The 25,666-nt window shown below is 41.6% G+C and overlaps 1 protein-coding gene across 4 annotated transcripts; it reads right to left on the minus strand.

Moving 5' to 3' along the window:
* Positions 1-1,977: 1,977 nt before the first annotated feature.
* Positions 1,978-25,666, minus strand: prc1b (protein regulator of cytokinesis 1b). 4 transcript variants are annotated; one of them, XM_078429696.1, is made up of 14 exons: positions 25,366-25,666; positions 20,064-20,196; positions 19,348-19,470; positions 18,345-18,578; positions 17,681-17,851; positions 16,966-17,115; positions 16,337-16,484; positions 15,459-15,595; positions 14,967-15,062; positions 12,091-12,237; positions 11,532-11,642; positions 10,442-10,552; positions 9,582-9,770; positions 1,978-4,618 (listed from the first exon to the last, which is right to left on the minus strand). In XM_078429696.1, exons 1-14 carry the CDS (start codon positions 25,377-25,379, stop codon positions 4,541-4,543), a joined length of 1,842 nt encoding a protein of 613 aa, XP_078285822.1. In that variant the 5' UTR covers positions 25,380-25,666; the 3' UTR covers positions 1,978-4,540. The 4 variants fall into 4 exon arrangements, with proteins under 4 accessions (XP_078285822.1, XP_078285824.1, XP_078285823.1 ...); XM_078429698.1 differs by having other exon boundaries at positions 9,659-9,770; positions 15,459-15,598; XM_078429697.1 differs by having other exon boundaries at positions 9,618-9,770; positions 15,459-15,598.

Genomic DNA, 25,666 nt, shown 5'->3' on the forward strand with positions numbered 1-25,666 from the left:
GCCTGGATTTAAGCTCCAGCTTTCTAACCTTTAAACACGTGTACTTGTGGTCAGTCCAGAGTCCTAACAAAGGTATAACAGATACCGGACCACGAAGTACAACAAAGAATTCAACTTTTCAAAATCAATAAAATGATCGTATCCCTACCTGTTAAAACTTAGGTCAATATTAAATTAAGTTTCCAAGTTTCTCTCAATCAAATTATGACCAGCTGCAGTTCCACTTTCAATAAAATGAGCACCCTCTAAATAAACCCGTAGATATTAATATGTATTTTGTGGTTGGGCAAGCAAATAATTTTGGACTCTCTCCAAAGTTGGAGCTATTTAACTTGGTATTCTGAAAGCACTCGGAAAACAGCAAGGTTGGAGAACAGAGTAAAGAGGAAATATTTATAACTCCCATCCCTCAAGGGCCCAGAATTCCACTTCCGCCTGGTTCTTGTCTGATCATCTGCAGTAGTTGGGTAAACTAGTGATTATTATCCAAGCAAATTCATTGTTCATTGGGTTAGATCATTGCTTTGACGGCCATTTTCCAAGTTTGTTGTATGGATTAGGAATAGATTAGAGCACATGGTATTGGGGGTAGCGTATTGACATGGATAGAAAACTGGTTGGCAGGAAGGAAGCAAAGAGTAAGAATTAACGGGTCCTTTTCAGAAATGGTAGGCAGTGACTAGTGGGGTGCCGCAAGGCTCAGTGCTGGGGCCAGAATTATTTACAATATATTAACGATTTAGATGAGGGAATTAAATGCGACATGTCCAAATTTGCAGATGTCACAAAGCTGGGTGGCAGTGTGAGCTGCAATGAGGATGCTATGAGGCTGCAGGGCGACTTGGATAGGTTGGGTGAGTGGGCAGATGCAGTATAATGTGGATAAATGTGTGGTTATCCACTTTGGTGGCAAGAACAGGAAGGCGGTTTATTAACTGAATGGTGTCAGATTAGGAAAAGGGGAGGTGCAACGAGACCTGGGTGTGCTTGTACATCAGTCACTGAAAGTAAGCATGCAGGTACAGCAGGCAGTGAAGAAAGCTAATGGCATGTTGGCCTTTATTGCAAGAGGTTTTGAGTTTAGGAGCAAGGAGGTCCTACTGCAGTTGAACAGGGTCCTGATGAGACTGCACCTTGAGTATTATGTGCAATTTTGGTCCCCTAATTTGAGGAAGAACATTATTGCTATTGAGGTGGTTCAGCGTAGGTTCACCAGGTTAATTTCCAGGATAGCGGGATTGGCATACGATGAAAGAATGGATCGACTGGGTTGGTATTCAATGGAATTTAGAAAGATGAGAGGGGATCTTAAGGAAACATATAAAATTCTTAAAGGATTGGACAAGCTAGATGAGGAAAAATGTTCCCAATGTTGGGGTGAGACCAGAACCAGGGGTCACAGTTTAAGAATAAGGGGTAGGCCATTTAGGACTGAGATGAGGAAAACCTTCTTCATCCAGAGAGCTGCGAATCTGTGGAATTCTCTGCCACAGAAGGCAGTGGAGGCCAATTCATTTGATGTTTTCAAGAGAAAGTTAGATTTAGCTCTTGGGGCTAAAGGAATCAAGGGATATAGGGAAAAAGCAGGAACAGGGTACTGATTTTAGATGATCAGCCATGATTATATTGAATGGCTGTGCTGGCTTGAAGGGCCAAATGGCCTACTCCCGCACCTATTTTTCTAAATCATGACAATAAGAGATGTACAATTTGCACCAGGAGGCATTTTTCAATGTTAAAACAGATTACTGATGTGGCATTTGTGACAGTTCTGTTACCACAAGCCCACATTATTTTAGCTTTGGGGAATACCATTTGCCCAGCAGGTAGTCATAGTCCTGGTAACATCAATGTAATTCATAAGCAACATCAACTCAAGTCTTCCACGATTACTTTACAAGCATAATAGATAGCATAAAAGCAGTTGATCCACTGCTATGGAATAAGTGACGAGCTGTTAACCAAATATTGCTTTGATTATTTATTACTTAACGCTGTACAATTTAAAGACAAGCTCTAAACAATGGTCAAAAGACAGACAGATGTCGGACTCCAATGTTATCATCTACAGCCTTTAAGCACCATGGTACCTCATGCTACCACACTTAGTACTTCAGAATGCCTTTCCCCAGGTCCAGGCCAGAGTTTATCAAAGTGCCACAGTCAGATGTAGCCTGTGCTAAACAAGGACATGTCAGAATTTACCAATTAGCCATCAGAATCCCTTTTGATTTCACCCTACCCACTCCCTTAGTTCTGGACATTGAAGGCAAAGGCAATTCCTATTGAGATTGAAACAAGCTGGGTTGTTCGAGCCTGGTACCAGACCACAGCAATGTTTATAGAATTTATAAACAGCTATTCACATTTCTTTTAAATGGTAGAAAAAGTACAACATGCTAACCTCCTAACTGTTGGCAGGAAAATTTGAACATTTGTGAAGTCCCATAGTCTGCAGGTTAAAAAGCAGACATGTCACGTGCAGATTCAGAGATAATGGACCACAAATATAAATCCTAATTTTGGCCAGATGCTCTGTCTTTATAATTATTTCTGGATTTAAATAGTGAAATAACAATGCTTCAAATTGCCTCAGGTCTGTACCATTCATTATAACAGCTATTTCAATGGGGAAGGAAAGCATTGGAATATTTCAATGTATGCCACTTTGTACAAAAATGTTTTTTAAAAAGTCCGTATTTCTTCTGCACAGTTCTGCCATAGACTGGTAAATCCAGATGATTCACCAGGAACAACAAATAATGTAGGCAGGTCTTTAAAAGATTGTGGATTAATCTGCATGAATCTCCCAAATGCAAGGGACTTTGGCAGAACTTCTGAAACAAAGTTTCAATTTGGAATTACGCAAATCAACTGTGACAAATTTCATCCTTCAAGATAATTTAAATTTGCATTAAAAGCAAACTTTTTTTTTAACCTAGCCAAACCAAGTTGGGGGATCTCTGCCAGTTTTACCAACACGAGAGGAGGGTGCCTCCATCCTGCCTGACTCTCAGATTAGCTCCAAGGTGATCTTATAGGAAACAATAGGAGGCTCCCTGGCAAGGTTAAGAAATTCATTAGATCCCATCTGATGGGTCACCTCAGAAGTTCAAAAAGCAACACGTTTAAAAAATCTACATACTTCACAAGCCTTCTGTTTTTCCCACCCATCTTAAAATGGCAGATTGGTTCAAACAAAGAAAACAATGCAACTCCAAGGCTCTCCTTCCCTTTTTATCCAATTTAAGATTAAAACCTGCTTTAGGATTGATATTTCTTGATTCCAAGATGGAATAAAAACGTACCTTCAGTCATAAACAGATTGAGACAAACATTGGACAAACACTGCGTCAGACAAGGTGTAAAGACAAGTTTATCAGGTAGCAATTAACAAGTCTCTACAACACACTACAAAATTACAGTTAGTGTTTAAAGGCTTCTCTCACTGCCCATAACTATTTTGTGACATTTGCCTAACTTTAACAGAAATAAACGGGCGCTACAAGAATAAATAAGGGGAAATGCAAAAAAGGTGCAAAATTCATGATTAGCTTAACTAAAGAATTAAACAATTTATATGTGCAATTATAAAAATATTTAAAACTGGGTCTGATTAAAGTATCTTTAAAGCCACAATATCATATGAGAAATAGAACCACAGTGAACCAAGGGAGTTTATGACCTCATACCATCCTTACATGGCTTATTTTGAACTAGGGATCTTCAACATCTCGCAAGCTAATGCAACAAGGAAACATTTTTAAATTGCTATCTAGATGGCATTTGAAGTGACTGTGCTTTAACCGGTTGCGAAGCTAGCGGAGGTGAAAGCCAAATATATTGCAGACGCAAATATCATTTGGATATTGCTTAAGAGTTAATTTTCCAGACACAAATGAGCTAATCGCATTTTGTACGAGGGGATTTGGAATCTCCTCTTAGTACAAATCTAGCACTTGGGTAGCCTACCCTAGAGATGCTAGTTGTGTCAAATTGTTATATCAAGATGATCAAAAATTCTAAATGTTATAGGATGTGTTGCCTACCAACCATTATCATGTTAAAATAACAACTTGCCTAGATTTAGAAGATCAGTAAGTTACTTTAGTGAACGCTGGAGAAAGCCAATTATTTAGAACACTCCTTCCTCCCCAAACTAAATGATAGCCCAGGGAATGATATAAACATTTAATTTAATTTTAATGATATTCACTGGGTGCAGCAAGTTAACAAGATGCTATTTGAATTGGTGTATAAAATAACCTAAATGCATCATCCCCTACTCGAATAGATTTAAGCCATGCTCAGTGCCCCAAGATATCTGCCCCAAGATACCAAGATGGTATAGACAAAAAAATGTACAACTCCCTTTGTTCATCTGTGGCATTTTTCACATATACCGTAATTTATAGTTTAAAGAAATACAGATCAAAACATGCCAGCTCTACTGTAACATGTTCATTATGAGCTCTACATCAGGGCTCTCCCTGGCTCGTGTTTGAGCAGTCCATTTCCCCACTGGCATTTCATGGCCTTCTCAGGTGTGGAGGTTGGCGATTGTAGAATTGAGAACACCTGAACGACAGTCAGATTTGGAAACTTTTGAAAGCTCTCGCTGAAAAAGGGGAACAAAAATAATGGCTGTTAAACTAGTACGAAGTTAGAATATTAAGGCACAAACTGCTTAGATGAATTATTCAACAATCAACTTGTCAAAACTCTTGAAGTATGCGACAAGGATGCACACCATGCATTAAAGAAATTTAAAATATTAAAAAGTGGAAATGTGAAATTGAGGTGCATGAAAGCAAAACCTTCACCCGAAAAGTGATAAATGGCATGACCCAATAGTGGCGCAGCGGTAGAGTTCTGCCTTGCAGCGCCAGAGACCCGGGTTCGATCCTAACTACAGGTGCCGTCTGTACGTTCTCTCTGTGACTGTGTGGATTTTCTCCGGGTGTTCCAGTTTCCTCCCACACTCCAAAGATGTGCAGGTTTGTCAGTTAATTGGCTTCTGTACATTGTACCTAGTGTGTAGGATAGTGCTAGTGCACGAGGTGATCGCTGGTCGGTGCGGACTCAGTGGGCCAAAGGGTCTGTTTCTACGCTGCATCTGCAAAGTCTAAAGATACAGCATATCTTGTGAGAAACACAGGTCACAATCCACCAATGGCCAAACTTTGCCTCTGAGCATGTGCGCAAACACACAAATAACAAAAATACTAAAATGTTTGTTCTGGTTCAAAAATATTACCAAAAAAACATCCATAATTTCAACTTGCAATCCATGCAACATTCAAGAGAAAGATTCCAAAAAAAGTTACTTTGAAGTGGAGAAGGAAGAAAAATCGTAGATTTGCAAGTAAAGATTGAAACAAGTGGGGAAAAAGCTTCTGATTTTCTTTCATTCGCAGATACGGAAACCTTATTTATCCCAGGAGAGCCAATTCACAATAAAAAATAGCTTTTACATTTGATAGGGGCATGTAATTATTACTGGAAACAGTTTTTAAACAGTTATAAGTTGCAAGTCTAATCTTGCAAACTCCATTTATTTAACCAAGATTACAAACGGAATTAAAAGAATTTCAAATATAATTCTACAACTCTTCCCCAACCCCCCACCTACTCAGCTACCCTTTCCACATACACACTGCTAACTTTAGGGAAAATTAACAAGACTACTGTTCATCGGGTTGCTTGCAGTAACAGGACAGATTCACTAGAAGCCAAACTAGAGGCAAGTCAATAAAACATACTATTTGGAATGTTGAGGGGTGATCTGACTGACTGAAAGTAGGAGTTTAATAGAGCACAGGTGCTAATTCTGTGGTGAGGGAATCCAAATCAAGGGATCTTAAAATCAGAGCAAGGTCATCTAAGACTGAAGTAATTTTGCAATAGTAATGAAAGTTGAGTTTCCTGGTATTACAAAGCAACCGACTTTTCAGATTTCACATCATTCAATTACTGACTAATGCAGTTATTTTGTAAAGTGTGTACGTCTCCAGTCTGAGCTCAACTCCTTTGCTTTAGTGGATTCACAAAAGTGGTCCAACTGCAAAGCTGAAAAGGAGAAACTAGACCTTTGCAAGTGCATGGTTTACCCAAATATTAAGCATAAAATATGCACTGACCGATAATGCAGCACCATCTACCAATCGCTGGCATAGAATGTTACATCTCTCCTGACCTACCTTTGTCAGAATTATTATGAACAGGAAAATTGAACAAAACTCTTGCCGACTTGAACATGCTCGGTGCACAGAATAAGAAAACCAGAGGTTAAAGCAGGCGGTGAAATAGGAATCAAGTCATTAGTCTGCTTGTGCATATCCACAATATCCTAATTTAATATTGAAAGCCAAGAGATACTGAGAAATTAAAGCAGCACAAGTTGCTTTTGACAATCTTCCTCTACCTACAGCAGTTGTGAAATTTTAGATAAACAATCATTTAGCACACATCACCTGAACTAAACTTAAAGCACGTGGATAATTAAAAAGTAAATTGCTTTACCCACGAAGTGCAAACCGGAAGTAAATCTATAATGCTGAAATACAGTAACAGATTCATCCTAAAGATGCGCATGTTAGGTGTACATTAGTGTGCATAGTTTCCACTGTCACTTATACTATGCCACACACTAAAACTTTGCCATTTGGAATTGGATCTGCACCTTCAGCAGCTACATTTCCAGCAGCAGCAGTGCAGATTCAGGAGATAGTGCTGGAATGGGAAGCAAATCCAATTCCAAACAGAATATATATACACATTGCCCAAGGATTCAGGCCGTCAACAACAAGTAACCATTGTGGGAAGCACACAAGAACACAACAGGATTTCACTAGGTAATTATGGATATTGGGCAGCATTGGTAAAAGCAATGTGCAATTAAGCATACACAGCACCGATGCATAAGACCACCTCTTGCACACATGCCACAAGCAGCAACCAAATAAAAAGCAAAATGGCAGCAAAGTCAGAATCCACAAACACTAACCCAAAATGGGTAAATAGGAGGAATTTTTCCTGAAGTCCAAAGGATTTTTATGCAACATCTGGCCTACGTCATAGTCATCCACCACAGAGGAAAGCAGGCCCTTCAGCCCAACTTATCCATGGCGACAAAGATGCCCCATCTACACTAGTCCCACCTACCCACATTTGGCCCATATCCCTTTAAACCTTTCCTATCCATGTGCCTGTCCCAATGACGATGCGTTAGGTACATATTTATGTGAAGAACATTCATTTTCTGTGCCATTCTTCGTGGATTAATAATTTGTGTCGAGAAAGAACAGGTTGAGGTTATTGTGGCAGTTTATGAAAGTTAGATGAACCTAGTTTGGAAAAATCTGAGTAAGTTTAATAAGTATGGTTCATAGGGTAGTAAACGAAATGTACAAGATATGTTGGAAAGAAGATATATTTTAAAGCCACTGGGTTCAGAAACATTCTGTGGGGGTGATTATACCAGTTTGCAGAATAGTAGAACTGCTACCTCACAGCGCCAGAGACCCGGGTTTCATCCTGACCTTGGGTGATGTCTGTGTGCAGTTTGTACGTTCTTCGTCACTGGGTGGGTTCCCCCCCCCCGGGTTCTCCGGTTTCCTCCCATATCCCAAAGACGTGTGGGTTTGTAGTTTAATTGGCCTCCATAGAATTGTAAAATTGCCCCATATGTGTTGGGAGTGAATGAGAAAGTGTAAATGGGTGAAATGGAGTGGAAGTGGAAAGATGATTAGAGTAGTGGGAGAGTCTAGGACCAGAGAATGCAGCCTCAGAATAAAAGGATGTACCTTTAGAACAGAGATGAGGAGGAATTTATTTTGCAAGAGGCTGGCGAATCTGTGAAATTCAATCTGTGGAGGCCAAGCCATTGGATATTTTTTAAAGTGGCGATTGACAGGTTCTTGATTAATAAGTGCATCAAAGGGGTTGAGAGAGGAAAATAGATCAGCCATGATTGAATGGTGAAGTAAATTTGATGGACCAAATGGCCTAATTCTGCTTCCTTAGACTTGAGATAGTGAGAAACAGACCCTTTGGCCCACCGAGTCCGTGCCAACCAACGATCACCCCGTACACTAACCCTAAACCCACGCAGTCACTGGGAGAATGTACAAACTCTGTACAGACAGCATATGTAGTCAGGATCAAACCTGCTTCTCTGGCGCTGTAAGGCAGCAACTCTACCGCAGCGTCACTGTGGCACTCCCATGTCTAATAATATAACTGCAAGCTAGTGTGAACGAGTGCTCAATAGTTGACTCGATATTGTGTGCTCAATATCACTGTATCCGGTGATACAGTATCACCCGGAACTGTCATCTCTAAACTAAATTAAATGCAAGAAATTATATCAGGTACTCCTGGAGATATGGAAAGAGCAGAAAATATTTCCATTTTCAGCAGCAGTGCAAAGAAACAGAATAAGTAAAAATTATAAATAATTTTTTGCTACCATCAGCAAATTACTAGAACCAAATATTAGTAAACATGAACAGAAACTGATGTTTCAAATTGCAGAGCAGAGCCTAGCATGAGCACAGCACTGAAATAAACAAATTAAATGGACAGGTCAGGAGACGATTGTGGTATTGTGGTTTGCTGGATTTCTGAACAAATGGGCATTGCGTAAACTGCAGCTAAAATACACTGAAAATTGTACAATACAGGGCTTTTTAGCCCAACTGTACACGGGCTAAAGTGAGCCATTCTGCCAAATCCCAGCTCTTAGTCTTTCAAGCAAATATCTACGTACCATTAAATCTAATTGGAAATATTGCTTCCCATGGCAAGTTCAGGACCTCCAACACACTTAAATGGAAATAAATCTCTCCTCAATGGACATATCTAGTTGAGCTGCTTCTTCATAGCACCTGGGTTCAAACACATTCCGTGTAGTGCGTGTGGAATTACCAGATCTCCTGCTGCCTCCATTTCCTCCCACAGCCCAAAAATGTGCAAGTCAATAGGTTAATTGGTCACTGTACATGACACTGTGTATGTATGCAATAGTAGCTGAGAGGAGTTAATGTTAGGGAAAGTAAAACAGGATTAGGGTAGGATTTGTGCAAATGGGTGCCTAAAGTTCTGCACTGACTCAGTGGGCCGAAGGGATTTTTCATGCTGACGACATTATCAATTAAAATTTCTGCAAATTAATCTCCTGATCTTGGAAACGCCTGCAAAAGGAAACAATCTTCTAGTTCATTTTGTGCTCCAAGAACATGTTTTCAATGAAAATCTCTGCGCAGAGAGGATCAGAGGATAAAGCTGAGCAAGATTTGAAATAGTATTGGAAACAGGCTGGATACCACCTCAGAACAGATCAACACTGGCTGTTCTTCAGTGTGAAGTGCAGTATTTTTGCACTTTCTATCGCTAGGCTCTAAACTGAGAAAAAGACTTTTACTGACTCATTCACTTCACATTCTCACATCCTGACAAGGTGTTGATTAAAAGTTTGCATGCAGCTTTTGTTCTACTTTCCTTCAAGCCCCCCCACAATCTCCAGCACCAACTGTATGCTGCCACAGTGATTGGTAGATGACTGCAAAAATGGAAATTACCGCAAACTCAGAATAAGTGGTGGCAACTGAATTTACGCTGAGATTATGCTGTGGAGTGGAGATGCCAGTGGACGCACCACTCACTGCTGTTGAATTTAGATGCAAAATGTTCTCTTTGTTTTTTTCATTGAGACCATGGCGTGGAAGCTTCTTCGCAGAATGTCCTGGAGTGCGCACAGATTGTGCTTGCTATAAAAAAAATGGGAAAGTGGATTAGACTAATATTAGCAGCAGAGTACAGTCACTATTCTTGGTTGCTAGAAAAGCACAACTTTCAGCATTTTGATATTTTTATGCTGTGCTTAACCAAGCTAATCACAGTACACCCACAGCACCCTTCAAACCTTGGCTGTGTTGGCGGGAATTAACATTGAGTGGACATAACAGGCTGAAGCAATGAAAGGAAGCACCTGCTGCAAGTACCTTTTCTTCAGGACCGCACAGCACAGTATACAAAGAGCTGGTGTTAACCTTTAGCCCATTGTAACTGCTGCAAAAAGGCCAAAAATAAAACTTGGGGGGGGGGGGGGGAAAGGGGAAACACTTCATAATGAAGAGCAACTTGCATGTTATTGATCTCAAATAAGGCTCAAAAAATCTCTCCTACACAGCCCTGCCATTACGCAAAAACATTTGTGTTTCTTGGTCACCTAAATGCAAATTCAAAAGCATCTTAACCCAGGTTAGGGATCAGCAACTGTTTCAAATACAGGAACCTTTGTAACTGATGCACACCATTTAAAAAAAATCATGGTACTGTATACTGTTAAAGATTATGATATTGGTTCTTACATTTGTAAATCTAACAACTTAAACGCTCAACATGTCTGGCAAGATAACAAAAAGCACTGGCGACTGACCTTGCGTCCAGACAAAGGCGGTCGGGAGATTGGAGAGAAACAGACACTATTTCCAATCGCAGAGCGAAAAGTGCTGTTGGGTGTGGCATTAACAATCGATGTACCATTTAGCTGCGACCAAAGTAGAAAAGAGGAAATATTAACACGGGGCTGTGAAGTCAAAAGCACATCTATATTTTTGTGAAAATAAGAGAACCAAAGTTAAACACAAACATTCACAGCTAATTGTGCTCTTCTGAGCCAAGCTGCGCAAAATTAGAACAGATGAATAGAAACTGTCAGTAAATACAATACAGATCACAGTATTAATGAGTCTGAAGAAGGGTCTCGACCCGAAACGTCACCCATTCCTTCTCTCCCGAGATGCTGCCTGACCTGCTGAGTTACTCCAGCATTTTGTGAATAAATACCTTCGATTTGTACCAGCATCTGCAGTTATTTTCTTATACAGTATTAATGAGGATTAACAATGGGTCATTAATGACAGTAGATATCAAATATTGAAAGGTAACGTCAAGTGGTTAGAGGACTCTCATTTCCCCCCCCCCCCCCCCCCCCCCCCAATTATCACTATGGTAGGATTCACAACGTAGTCACTGCTTTAATATGACAGTTCCACCGTGTGGCACCAGCAATGGCTGCTTCGCCAACAGTCTGTCTGTCCCTTCTTTATTGTTTGATAGTATGTGTTAAATGTTTTAATGTTCTTTGGCTTGTTTTATGTGGGGGGCGGGGAAGGGGATTGGGGGGAAAGGTGGGAGCTATGATCGCCCAGACTGCAGATGGTTCGACTGTCCCGACCACGGGAGAATAAAGAGGAAGTAGTTTAGACTTTCTTGCCTTCCATCACAGAGAGGAACGTGGGGAATCCACTGTGGTGGATGTTTATGTTAACTTTTATGTAGGTGTGTCTTGTTGCTTTTATTTTAGTATGGCTGTATGGTAATTCAAATTTCACTGCACCTTAATTGGTACATGTGACAATAAACTGACCTTGAATATGGACAATCACTGTGGACTAATGGAGAATTCCCAACAATGAAAATGATCTGCACTTATTACTACTTGAATACACATTCAGAACATTTACCTTCCGTATTTTCCCTGGAGTATTCAGAGTGTTAACCCTTCGCTTGCTTGGCGTTTTCGGAATGCTACCATACAACATTTCCTCTTCAATCAGTTTACTCTTCTTCTGTTGCTGCAATGAAACAATGTCCAATTCATAAGTAATCAGACATCTGTTGGACCTTTCGCACAACAAGCATATTTGGGTTGTGGCACACGAGTGCCTCCACTTCCTACTGGGTACAGATTTTTTTTGCTTTCAGAACCAAGGGATAAAAGGCCTCACTGATTAAGAGAGGTACAATCAAACTAATACAAGGCAATATTCAATAGGCAATTAAGTGTGTAAATATGGCATCACAATAAGTTAGCCTACCATACACCCGGCTGCAACTACATTTTAAACATGCAATCTTAGTCATCACGAGTTTTTACTGGAGAGAGAAATCTTCATGATTCAATTTCTTTCCCAAATTTTGACTTAACTACAAAGGTAGGCATGGAAATGGATAAATCTGCCTTCTTCAGTCAAATGTTAAAATTATAGCAATGTAATCACAAAGGACAAATTGTGGCCTTACCCGCTCTTGTTTCTCCTGCTCCTTCTCCAATTTATGTAGCTCCCATTGCTCAGATACATATTCCATAAAATGTTGTCCATTAACCAGAAAATGGGAACATTGCTCCTCTTCCCAGGCATCAATCTGAATTTTCAACTCTTCTTCCAGCTAAAATATACAGCAATTTATTAGTACTTTTTGTAGGAATATTTAAAATGTGAAACATTGGAAGCAGCAGACCCTCCAGAGAATGGTAGCTGCTTTCAATTCAGTGTTGACTGTTTGTACAATTCCATTAAAAAAATATTCTATCAATGGCGAGGTACTTTAAATTATCAGACATTATACAGACATTATACAGTGTTGCCAGATCACACCTAAGCAAAGGTATTAAAAGGGCCAAAGACACCCATAGGCAACGGGTGGAAGACCACTTCAACACCACGGACACCAGAAGCATGTAGCAGGGTGTCAGGGACATCACTGGCTACAAGAGCAGCCCTGCCTGCCCCCACAGCGATATGGCACTGACCAACGAGCTTAACACCTTCTTTGCCCGCTTTGAAACTGGCAAAACCACCTTGAGTGAAAGAACCCCAGCCGAGGCGGTGGGACAGGTCTTGCAACTGAGCACACAGGAGGTACAACGCGCTCTGCAAAGGGTCAACCCACGCAAGGCTGCAGGACTGGATGGAGTTCAAGGAAGGGTACTGAAGGACTGTGCTGAACAGCTGGCTGAGGTATTTACCAGGATCTTTAACCTGTCATTATCTCTGGCTACGGTCCCCAAGTGCCTGAAGTTGGCTATCATAGTTCCGGTGCCGAAAAAAGCAAAGATCTCCAACCTGAACGACTACCGCCCGGTTGCCCTAACACCGATAGTCATGAAGTGCTTTGAGATGCTGGTCCTCTCACACATCAAATCCAGCATCCCCGACTCACTGGACCCACATCAATTTGCATACAGGGCAAATAGATCCACAGAGGACGCCATCTCTCTGGCTCTTCACACTGTCCTGACTCACCTAGAGAGACAGGGCACGTACGTGAGGATGCTATTCATAGACTATAGCTCCGCCTTCAACACGGTCATCCCCACCAAGCTCATCACCAAACTCCACCAGCTAGGCCTTAGCTCGTCATTATGTGACTGGATCCTGGACTTCCTGCTGGAACGACCGCAGGCAGTGAGAATGGGCCCGCACCTGTCCTCCACTATCACCCTGAGTACCGGCACACCACAGGGCTGTGTTCTGAGCCCCATGCTCTACTCCCTCTTCACACACGACTGTGTTCCTGCATTCGACACCAACACCATTATCAAGTTTGCAGATGACACAACGGTGATCGGGCTGATCACCAACGGGGATGAAACAAACTATAGAGCGGAGGTGCAGAACCTGGCGGACTGGTGCTCGGATAACAACCTGTCCCTAAATACCACCAAGACCAAGGAGCTGATCATCAACTTCCGTAGGTCACATAACGGGGAATATGCCCCGATCTCTATCAACGGGGACAGTGTGGAGAGAGTGTCCAGCTTCAAGTTTCTGGGCACTCACATTTCGGAGGACCTAACATGGTCCAATAACACTGCTGCGCTGGTCAAGAAGGCACAACAAAGACTGTTCTACTTAAGAACACTGAAAAAGTCTGGTCTACCCCAACAGCTGCTGACGACCGCTGCACCATAGAGAACATCCTAACGCATGGCATCCCTGTGTGGTACCTCAGCTGCACGGAGGCAGAAAGGAAAGCTCTACAGCGGGTAGTCCATAGAGCTCAGAGGGCCATCGGAACACAGCTACCAGACTTGGAGGGCATCTACAACACACGATGCCTCAGAAAAGCCACCAGCATCCACAAAGACTCTTCACACCCCTGCAACAGTCTGTTCGAACTCCTTCCATCGGGCAGACGATACAAGGCCTTCTATGCCCGCACCTCCAGACTCAGGAACAGCTTCATCCCCAGGGCCATAGCTGCTATGAACCGGTCCTGCTGAGCCGGATGGCCACAACGCATAGATCAACTTGCACTTTACCCTGTCCAAAACTGTTACAACTGTTTCGTTTCGTTGGGTTGCTGCTGTCTAAATTACCTAAATTATTGCATCGTATGGGAGGCGCATTCCCAATCTCGTTGTACCCCTGGGTACAATGACAATAAAGATATATTGTATTGTATTGTATTGTATAAGCACAGTTATGAAAACACAAACAGAAAGTTGGCTCATATTCAGGGAACCTGAATACCAAACTTCCAAATTATGCTTTCACTGTTCATAACAGATCCCATCTGGAGAATGGTATTTTGTTGTGGCATTCAAATCTGAAAGGCACTTCCTGAGGTTTAGATGGTTGAGGGCAATCAAATTAAAACATTTAAAATGTTGTTTTAATAGAGCAGGTATAAATTTCTGAATAAGAGGATCATCATAAGAGCAAAATGGAACCAGGAAGCATTTTCCGTTTAAAAAAAATAAAATTCTCCCTCCAAAAGGTTGCAGGTTTAATAGAATCAGGTCTTTTAAAAAAAATTCTTAACACTATCAAAAATAAATAGAATCAAAAGTAAACAGATAAGAAAAACAACTATTATCCAATTAAATGATAGAACAGGCTTGAGATGATCAGTAAGCTTCATCGATTCACTCATTTTAAAATTACAACTGTTAAGAAATTGTGTGTCAAAATACTGAGTACTATCTGCTAACATATTATAAATGACCAAAATTATCTCCATTTTACACTGAAGTTTGGATGTCACTTCAGCCACTCCTTGTTCATGTACACAGATGAATCTGCCGATAACAATAGTAACAGTGTGCGATGTGATAAGTTCAGACTAAATCATATATTCCGATTTGTTCAAGGTAAATGTGCACTATTACATACTTTGGGCAACATTTTGTACAGCTTAGTTCTCTGCTTCTCCTCTTTTAAAAGGTTGCCTCCTCGGTTGGTGAAGCGGTTTGGGTCAGATGCTTTCTTCTGTAAACAGAATTATTTTTTTTAACGTTAGTGTTTGTTTCAATTAAATTGCATTCAACCTGGTTAACTATACAGGGGCTCTTGGGATTATAGAAGCTCTGATTTACTGAAATCCGACTTTACACAAGTTGTCACATTGCGTTTGAAGATTTCTAAATGGTAATAATAGTCAAATGTTTCTTTGTTCCGTTATGGGCAATTATTCAATGAAATAAAGTCACAGTAAGTGCCCATGTTATACACAGACTGGAAACGTTACATTATCCAGGGACTGCCTCTCTATCCAATTCTGATTGCAAGGATCAACTGGGGCCTGTAGCTTTCAGAGGGCTGCTCAAGAACCCAACAATAGTGGAATAGCACAATCTAATGAACCACAATTAATTTGTTACTTACCTCAAACCCGAGGTAAAGCCGCCAATTTTCTTCCCACTTCCAGACACCCTCAAATAGCTGCTGGTGGGCTTGATAGAGCTGCTTTAATCGGTTCAGCTCCAAGTTATGAAGCTGCAATAAATCCTCTGTATAATCCTCTTCTGGGGAAAGCAAAAAGACATTTTAGCAAGTAAAAAACAAGCTTCAAATTACACCCCAATCAAAGTTTCATTAAAAGAACATTTCATCAAAATAGAACAGTACAGTGCAGGAATAGACCAAGATGCTTTTACATCTTTGCATCTGTCTACATATCTACTCCCTTATCTCCAAGGCAATTGGGAGGTCTATAGTATAATCCCATCAGGAAATTGCACCCTTCTTATTCTTGAGCTCTTGTCATATAGCCTCAATTACACTGGAGCCCTAGAGTTGTTCGGCCTTGCATTTAAACGAACACACTTCAGCCCATCAATCTCACAATGTTCATTAACCTGTACCTGCAGGTACTTCCTTTCAGACTCGTCATAACCTTTATCTTGCCATCGGGTCGATCCACTTGCTGACCTGGTTTTGAAAGCTGTTACCCTAATTTAAACCCTCCCGGTTAGCACTCGTGAACCCCCCTGCGAAGACATTGGATAATATGCAGCTCTTCTGAGTTGGAGCTCTGATCAAAGAATATAATTGCCGTTTGCAATAAAAATTCACATTTCCTTTAGCAGCAATAATCCGCATCACAGGCAGAAGTTCCTGAATCAAAAAGGCTCAGGAGCCTCCATCTGTATTTCCCCATTACCATCATTCAGGGTGTCATCCGTCACACAAAGGCTACAATAGAGACTTGCATCACAGCATATTAGACAATTATTTTAGCAAAATATTTTTAAAAGTTAAACCTTCATAATATGGAGCAAATGCTTGGCGCTGTTCAGAGCTGATGAAACATTTCTCCCAGTATGATGTTAGCTCTTGTCGGACAGCTTCAATCACACTTTTCATGTTCTGTAATTTCAGGACTTCAAGATGCTGCAAATGTGTCTGTAACTGGATCACAACATTCATTACTTTTCATCAGCTTACCAAGAATTACAACATGACTCCAACCATTACAAAGTGTGGATTGAAGTAGAGAACAACCCTTTAATGTGAGTATTTTTAAAATTATAAAGGAGTTGGGCTCAAAAATCCAAAGCTTAAGGAATAAGGCTCCGCAGTGACAATTTGATTTAAAGCTACAGCATTTGGTTGAAAATATTTAACCAAGTTAATTAAACATCAGTGTGATATTTAGCAAACATAGAAGCTTCAGGATATTTAACGCCTCAGATGAGGGGAACAACAGCTGTTAAATATTTAAGCTGCTCCCAGCCTGTTCATACGCACTATTTATGCACAATAGCAAGTGCCATTAGCTTCACCATTTGTTTAGTGGCAAGTGGAAAAAATAAATATTTCTATATCTATATATACACGCACAGTAAATAAATATATATTTCAAGTGCAAAATATATACAAAAATACTTACCATTTGCATTGTTTTTGCCCTGGATCCAACCATGTGTACAGCAAAAGCATTGCGTTCTTCATCAGGAATCTTCAACCAGTCCCACAGGTTAATTATTTGACTTCTCAGCTCTGAACATTTGGCTTCATTTTGAGCTTTCTTCATCTCCAGCTGAAGGGAAATATGTTTCATAATTAGCAGGCAGTTTTATACCCACCAGGCAAGCACACAAAAAGTAGGCTGTTCACTTAAGAAGTTTATTTCACTGTACTGACAGCACACATTAGCAAAAAGGTTAGCACAAGCCCGCCAGGAAAACTGCTCAGGCAGATGATCCACAGGCTGCGACAAATCTACGGAAATAAACCAAAAACTTTCCAACATAAGCTGGATACCACACAGAAAGGCTGCTTTAATCACGAGTGGACTTTTCTAAAATTGTCATTATTTGCATGAATGGGGCAAGAAATTGAAAAGCATTTTTAGTATATCCATTGTAATGTCCTGGTTAGCTGGTCATAAGCAATCAGCAGCAGAATGCAAAGAGATACTAGGTCTCTTATGAATAATAATCTGTCAAAAATAGAAATAAATACATTCCCCTATTTTCAATACAGCTATCCTTTTTCTCATAAGATTACAAGTCAAAAGCAAAAGTGTAGTGAAGAATTTTGAGATTGCTCCAAGATTGATAGATGCAATATAGATAAGATTTTGCTTGCATTTATGTACCCACCTGTTGAAGTAATGTTTTCAGGCCTATAATATTCGCATTGGACAAACAAAATGCATCCTCATCTTCACACACAATATCTCTCTCAAAGCTAGTGTCGGGAAGCTGATCCAGTTCATCCATGCACAAAATGATTTTTTTCTTTGTCTCTACAAACTCAGCCCTTCTGCACTCCTAAAATTAAAGAATAAAACATTTCTACCAGGGAATTCAATAGGTATACATTACATCAGTAAGAAGTTGGCAATTTATTTAAATTAAACAGTGCAATGCTTCTTATTTCTATATCTCCTATATAATGAAAAAGAGGGGAGCACAGATTACAAAAACATTACTAAACCTTTTGTGTCACTGTTCAACCAAATCTCAGCTTAATTTACCTGTGAAGGATGGTGAACAATTATTCAAAGTTACAATTAGTTACACTAGTTGTCTAGTGAAGTGCCGGTTTCCAGATCATAGAAACATCTTAAAGTTTAAGCAATTCCACGTTCTGGAAAGTTAGGCATCTGATTTGTACAAGTCTGTACGCACTCTTGCACATTTGGATGCTCCAGACCACACAGGTCAACAGGACACTTGCAGCACAAGACACCCTAGTATTAGTTAAAATATTGATTAAATACAGGTGTGAACTGCTGCTTTAATACCCCAGATTGTATTTTACCTTTTCTTCATTCAGTGAGGCAATGTGTTCATGGAATGCATCTAGCTGTTCAATACTGGGGACAGCATCGACATCAATGGAGTAGCCTGTTGTACAGAGAATGTCACAAAGTTCTTCATCTTGTTCTTTAAGGCACTTCAATTTAGTCATTCTCTCTTTCTTCTCCTTCAAGAGGACCTCCAGACGTGTCCGCAGATCTTTTTCCAGCTGCAGCATTGTGCAGTTTTCTTCTGGCTGTCACAGATACAAGTTTGAATTATTAATTAGATTGTATGTTAGCATTCATAGCAAGAGGATTTGAGTATAGGAGCAGTGAGGTTCTGCTGCAGTTGTACAGGGCCTTGGTGAGACCGCACCTGGAGTATTGTATACAGTTTTGGTCTCCTAATCTGAGGAAAGACATTCTAGCCTTAGAGGGAGTACAGAGAAGGTTCACCAGAGATTGATCCCTGGGATGGCAGGACTTTCATATGAAGAAAGACTGGATAGACTAGGCTTGTACTCGCTGGAATTTAGAAGACTGAGGGGGGATCTTATTGAAACATATAGAATTCTTAAGGGGTTGGAGAGGCTAGATGCGGGAAGATTGTTCCCGATGTTGGGGAAGTCCAGAACCAGGGGTCACAGCTTAAGGATAAGGGGGAAGTCTTTTAGGACCGAGATGAGAAAACATTTCTTCACGCAGAGAATGGTGAGTCTGTGGAATTCTCTGCCACAGAAGGTAGTTGAGGCCTGTTCATTGGCTATATTTAAGAGGGAGTTAGATGTGGCCCTTGTGGCTAAAGGGATCAGGGGGTATGGAAAGAAGGCAGGTACAGGATACTGAGCTGGATGATCAGCCATGATCATATTGAATGGCGGTGCAGGCTCGAATGGCCGAATGGCCTACTCCTGCACCTATTTTCTATGTTTCTATGTAGGTGGTGGGGAAAAAAAAGTTATTTTATTCCTCTCTCCAACAAACTCTTTAAAAAGCTGAGGGGTGATGAGTTTCAACTCTTACCAGACATGCAGTCAACCCAAGTTCCTGACACACTGCATGGAGCTCTTTCTGGCACATTGTAACGCTCTTTTTCACCCGCTCTCTTAAATTTTCCTCCTCTGTGATCATCATTTCCAATAGGCCCTGCGTGGAAATAGGAGACAAACACCGTTTCTTGAAAGGATTTAGATACATATTTAAAATCAACCAAAACAGTCGAAAAGTTACACACCCATCAATATTGTTGACAAGTACTATTCTATTGCCATCATATCCATTTTTGGAAAAGGAATAATGAGAAGCCAATTCATTTCAAAGATATTATGAAAAATTAAATCTGTGCTGACTGATAAAAAAGACAAAACAGCAGCAGAAGCCAGATTACAGAAGAGTAACTTGCCCGTCTCATGACTGATCAAGAAAGATGGGGAGATTCACTGCATTTATACTAAGTGTTCAATTTGCCAATAGCAAAATCAAGGGAATGCACATTATATTATGCACATTTGCTGTTTATTTTAAAAATCCAAATCATATAGAGTGCGATCCCGACGGCCAATTGCACTGTTTCAATATTCCAGTGGAAACAGTGAAGTGCCATATTTGAACATGCAAGACATAACAGGCAGTCTAGATCAGGACTGCATGTTGTTGCATGACTTTGCTATAAGGATACACTCCAATTTATATATTTTTAAATTGCATTTTTATTCCCAAGAATACTTTATTCCACTTGCCTTAATGTGCTTTTTAACAACTTCTGTCCTTTGCATTCTTTGATCTTCTGGAATTCCAATCTCTTCCCAGATATTTCGAAGATGGGAAAGTGCTGCATTGAGGCAGTTGACTGACTCTGTGGCCAGTGCATCACTGTAAAAAAACAAAATGTTATGTGTTGAGTCATACGAATACAAAATGCACAAAATATTTTTAAAAGGGACTTTCAGCCTCAGCCATGGCTCAATTCAAACTAGAAAACTCAGATCTCACAATGACCTGATCAGATGACAAACTCAAAAATGACAATCTCAGTATTATTTACTGCAGCACTAAGGTTAAAAAAAGACCTTGCTCTTGGCAACCATATCCCGACGATTTCAATGCACACCACCAATGAAGCAGCTTCAAAGCTCAGGGACAAAACAGCCATTGGAAAAAACTTCTGGTACGTATAGTTTTATATTGTTCAATACACTCAAATAGGTCCAGGAATTTAGTAGCATCTGTAGAAAACATGGTTATTAAAATCTAATTTTGTTTAAATTTTCTGTTGCAAGTTCTGGATTGATAGTTGATGAGATTAACATACGAGATAGTTCATATGGCAGGCTTTACAGGAGATGCCAAATAACAGGCTTACCAACATAGATAAAGTGCATAAACGCATGGCATAAAAGTGACATGGACATTAAGTTGATTATGTAACAAACACAGAGGGCATGATGATTGATTGCATTTGCTTCTTTTAGTTTAAATCAATGACCTAGATATAGGGGCCCCAGCCACACTTTATAGGTGTACAAGTTTCAAGACTCAACAGTATTGTGAACCATAAAGAGTATAGTTATATACTATAGCTTTGGCAACAGGTTGGTGGAATAGGCAGACAGTGTAGTTAGAATATGAAATATACTGCTTTCAGATGTGGTGGGGGCAAGTTTTATAGCGGGGCAGAACAAACATGATGGGTCCAATAACATCTCACTCATAACCAGTCTATGTTTCTAACAGACTGAACTGAGATGGAGCAGAACAATGTCATGGGAGCAATTATCAGGCATAAAATAATCAGACTGCCACTAAAACACCTGCTACAGTAATGTTTATCATGGAGGAAAATATACCATCCAACCTGATCTGGTGTTTGTACCTTCAGACCCACCACCCTTAACAGTTCACTGAAATGGCTCAGAGAGAAAATAAAGATTGGTAATAAACATTGGGTTTGCCACATCATCCTACAAGCAAATAAAGATGCTGGGAATTTCATGCCAGGTGCATTGAAGGACTAGGACCCAATGCTGAGAAGTAACTGAAAGTTAGTAATGTGAAGATACAGGCTAAAAAGTTCTCAGATGTTCACAAATTAGTATGATCCAAATTCCCAATTTCCCTTTTAACCCCTCCCTTCCCCTTCCCAGGCTTTACAATTCTCTCATCCTATCATCTTGTCTGACATCCCTTTGTCTCCTTTTGCCTTTGTCACTTACTCCACTCATCTGCAATCTAACCCACATCCTATATCCACCTATCATTTGCCGGGTATTGTCCATCTTTCTTTTCCAGCTTTCTCCCCGCGCCCCCACTAGTCAGTCTGAAGGGTCCTGATCAAAAACATCACCCGACCATACTGTCCCAGATGCTGCCTGACCCACCTAGTTCATCCAGCACTTGGTATTTTTCTCAAGATTCTAGCATCTGCAGTATCTTGAAATGATACCTGAAATTGTGGAGGTTGTATGAACTCTTTGTGAAGGCTAAAACAAGATAGTGGGTAGACTGTAGAGTTTAAGATTAACTTTTGCTCAAAGTTCAAGCTCAATTCCTGATTCAATTTGAGAGCAGCCAGGTAGGAGAATAATTAATGGCAAGCATGTAGAGTTTGTACTGGGAATACAAGGAAAGGCAATCCAGCTCATAGGGATGCGTAATAAATGCTGCCATTGCCAATGGACTCCATGATACCACAAGAAATAAAACCAAACCCATGCCTTGGGATGATGTTGACACAAATTTGGGGGGGGGGGGGGGGGGAGAGAAAGAGAAGATAAAATGGGGCAGAGAAAGCAATGAGTTGGTTGGATGATAGCAGTAGATAAATGAGATGGAGGCAGCAACAAGAATAAATGTTTGGGGGAAATTTGTGGTAATGCGGTGTAGCAAAAAGGGAACCCCTACCGCAAATGCTGGGTCCTTTTTCTTTGGCACTGAACCAAGTATAGCTAGTGAACTTGTCAATGAAGGAAAGAATCAAGACTTTTCAGCATCCTCACAGAACTCTGACCAAAATATGGTGTGTGTGTCCCCCCCACCCACCCACCACCCACCACCACCACTAAACAGAGGGATAAAACAATATAATAATAACTGCTAGACATTAGCAAAATCAAAGGATATGGGGACAGGGCTAGATAACCAATGTTGCCATGGAAAGTAGGCCAGATCATGCTAAATGGTTAAACAGACTAGATGCCCGAATGGCCTCATCCTATTTCTGATGTTCTTAAATAGCGACGATCCAATATTGAACTTGTTTACCACCATTAACTTCAACTCCAACCAAGGAAGACGTCTAGCTATTCTTTAATATACTAGTCAACTTTACAAAACAGACTTTTAAAAAGTAATTCAGGAATATCTTTCAGCCACAAGAAATACATTGTTGATTCATACTCTATACATACTACATGTTCTGAGACCCTTCGCATCCATACTGCGTTACATGCAAAATAAAAATGACGGGGTTGCCTCAAACACTGTACCCTGAAGATAGTTTTAACGAGACACAAAACAAACTGCTGGGGGTACTACAGTTCCTTGGGCCCTTCTGTTTAAACGAGTCAACGCCTTGCTCTGGAATTCTAAACACTCAGTGCAAGTGCCCGTCTGGAATAACACGTCCCAGTTTATTCTTCAGCAACAAACAACCTAATGGAGAGAAATGGACAACGGACATTTGGGACAAGACCCTTCTTTAGACTCTCGTCCCCAAAGGTCACCTATTCCTTTTCTCCAGAGATGTTGCCTGGCCCGCTGAGTTACTCCAGCATTTTTATGTTTATCTTCTGTTTAAACCAGCATTTGCAGTTCCTTCCTACACACCGGACATTTGGGGGCAGGAGACTTCGTAAGTGAGAGGAGCAGGATTAGGCCATTCGGCTCATCAAAGTCTACTCTGCCATTCAATCATGGCTGATCTATCTTTCCTCCTAACCCCATTCTCCTGCCTTCTCCCCATAACCCCTGGCACCCATCTGGTCTATTCTATGTCACCGCCATTGTTAGATGTGTATCCTCTCACCGTGGAGAGTCAAGAAGGTTTAATTGTCATCTGCCATAGTTACAAAACAATGAAATTATTACTTGCTGAAGAAGGGTCTCAACCCGAAACTTCACCCATTATTCCTTCTCTCCAGCAGAGATGCTGTCTGTCCCACTGGGTTACTCCAGCATTTTGCGTCTACCTGAAATTATTACTTGCGGCAACTTTACAGTCCATGAACACAACAAATAAATATATAATAATAGAGTAACCAAATGACAAATTATCAGTAATGCCAGGGCACCAGACAATAAGAGCTGACGAGAGCGGCCGGGTTTGGGAATAGCTCTGCCCAGGACAGGAAGGCCCTGCAGAGAGTAGTGCGTTCGGCTGACTCTACACTCAATAGACAATAGGTGCAGGAGGAGGCCATTCGGCCCTTTGAGCCAGCACCGCCATTCAATGTGATCATGGCTGATCATTCTCAATCAGTACCCCCTTCCTGCCTTCTCCCCATACCCCCTGACTCCGCTATCCTGGGGGTAAGGGGAGAAGGCAGGAACGGGGTACTGATTGAGAATGATCAGCCATGATCACATTGAATGGTGGTGCTGGCTCGAAGGGGCCGAATGGCCTCCTCCTGCACCTATAGTCCTTACTCTATCCAGCTCTCTCTTAAATGCATTCAGAGAATTGGCCTCCACTGCCTTCTGAGGCAGAGAATTCCACAGATTCACAACTCTCTGACTGAAAAAGTTTCAGTCTCCCCTGCACTCCCCCCTGCAGGACCTATACATCAGGAGGTGCAGATCCAGAGCAAGCAAGATTATGGGGGACCCCTACCACCCCAGCAATGGACTGTTCCAGCTGCTACGGTCAGGCAAAAGCCTCCGCTGTCATGCTGTGAAAACATAGAAACATAGAAAATAGGTGCAGGAGTAGGCCATTCGGCCCTTCGAGCCTGCACCGCCATTCAATATGATCATGGCTGATCATCCAACTCAGTATCCCGTACCTGCCTTCTCTCCAGATCCCCTGATCCCTTTAGCCACAAGGGCCACATCTAACTCCCTCTTAAATATAGCCAATGAACTGGCCTCAACTACCTTCCGTGGCAGAGAATTCCACAGATTCACCACTCTGTGTGAAAAAAAACTTTTCTCATCTCAGTCCTAAAAGACTTCCCCCCTTATCCTTAAACTGTGACCCCTTGTTCTGGACTTCCCCAACATCGGGAACAATCTTCCTGCATCAAGCCTGTCCAACCCCTTAAGAATTTTGTAAGTTTCTATAAGATCCCCCCTCAATCTTCTAAATTCCAGCGAGTACAAGCCGAGTCTATCCAGTCTTTCTTCATATGAAAGTCCTGCCATCCCAGGAATCAATCTGGTGGAACCTTCTCTGTACTCCCTCTATGGCAAGAATGTATTTCCTCAGATTAGGAGACGAAAACTGTACACAATACTCCAGGTGTGGTCTCACCAAGGCCCTGTACAACTGCAGCAGAACCTCCCTGCTCCTGTACTCAAATCCCCTCGCTGTGAATGCCAACATACCATTGGCTTTCTTCACTGCCTGCTGCACCTGCATGCCTACTTTCAATGACTGCTGCACCTGCATGCCTACTTTCAATGACTGCTGCACCTGCATGCCTACTTTCAATGACTGGTGCACCACGACACCCAGGTCTCGCTCCATCTCCCCTTCTCCCAATCGGCCACCATTCAGGTAACAGTCTGCTTTCCTGTTCTTGCTAACCAAAACAGAGAGGACGAGACGGAGTTTCTTCAGGACTGTTAACTATTATATCTCCAGGGACTAAATTTGTTTTCCGTGTTAATTTTATTTTGTATGCCGCAATTGTGATTTTTTTGTGTTTGTTGCACAATCCGCAGGCATTGCCGCTTTCATTGCACTGCACATCGTGTATGTGTATGTGACGAATAGACTTGACTTCTCGCTGCGGCCACCCTGACCACTGGCTTGGAGACAAGAGGAGGGAGGGGAGGGGAGGGGAGGGGAGGGCGGCCAGGTACCGGCGCCGATGCCACACCTACCTTTTTCTCACCATCCTCCGGCCCCGCTCCCCGTGTCCGGCTCCCGGTCTCCGGCCTCTTCCTCGGTGTCCGTCCGGCTCCTCTCCCCCCGGCCTCTCCCTCAGTGTGTCCGGCTCCTCGCTCTCCGGCCACCGTTGCTCCCGCTGTCCGGTCTCTCTCCGGCCGCTGATACTAAGAGGTGTCCGGCCCCGCTCTCTCAGTGTCCGCTCTCTCCCCCCTCAGTGTCCGCTCTCTCTCCCTCGGGTGTCCGGTCTCTCCGGCCGCTGTTACTGTGTGTCCGGTCTCTCCGGCCGCTGTTACT

The sequence above is a fragment of the Rhinoraja longicauda genome, chromosome 38, assembly GCF_053455715.1.
Source record: "Rhinoraja longicauda isolate Sanriku21f chromosome 38, sRhiLon1.1, whole genome shotgun sequence".
Taxonomy (NCBI): Eukaryota; Metazoa; Chordata; class Chondrichthyes; order Rajiformes; family Arhynchobatidae; genus Rhinoraja; species Rhinoraja longicauda.

Coding starts and splice junctions, on each gene's coding strand:
- prc1b (XM_078429695.1), bottom strand. Junction 15,063..15,458: donor GGCTTTACCTCGGGTTTGAG/GTAAGTAACAAA, acceptor TTCTGTTTACAG/AAGAAAGCATCTGACCCAAA. Junction 11,643..12,090: donor AGCAGGAGAAACAAGAGCGG/GTAAGGCCACAA, acceptor GTTTCATTGCAG/CAACAGAAGAAGAGTAAACT.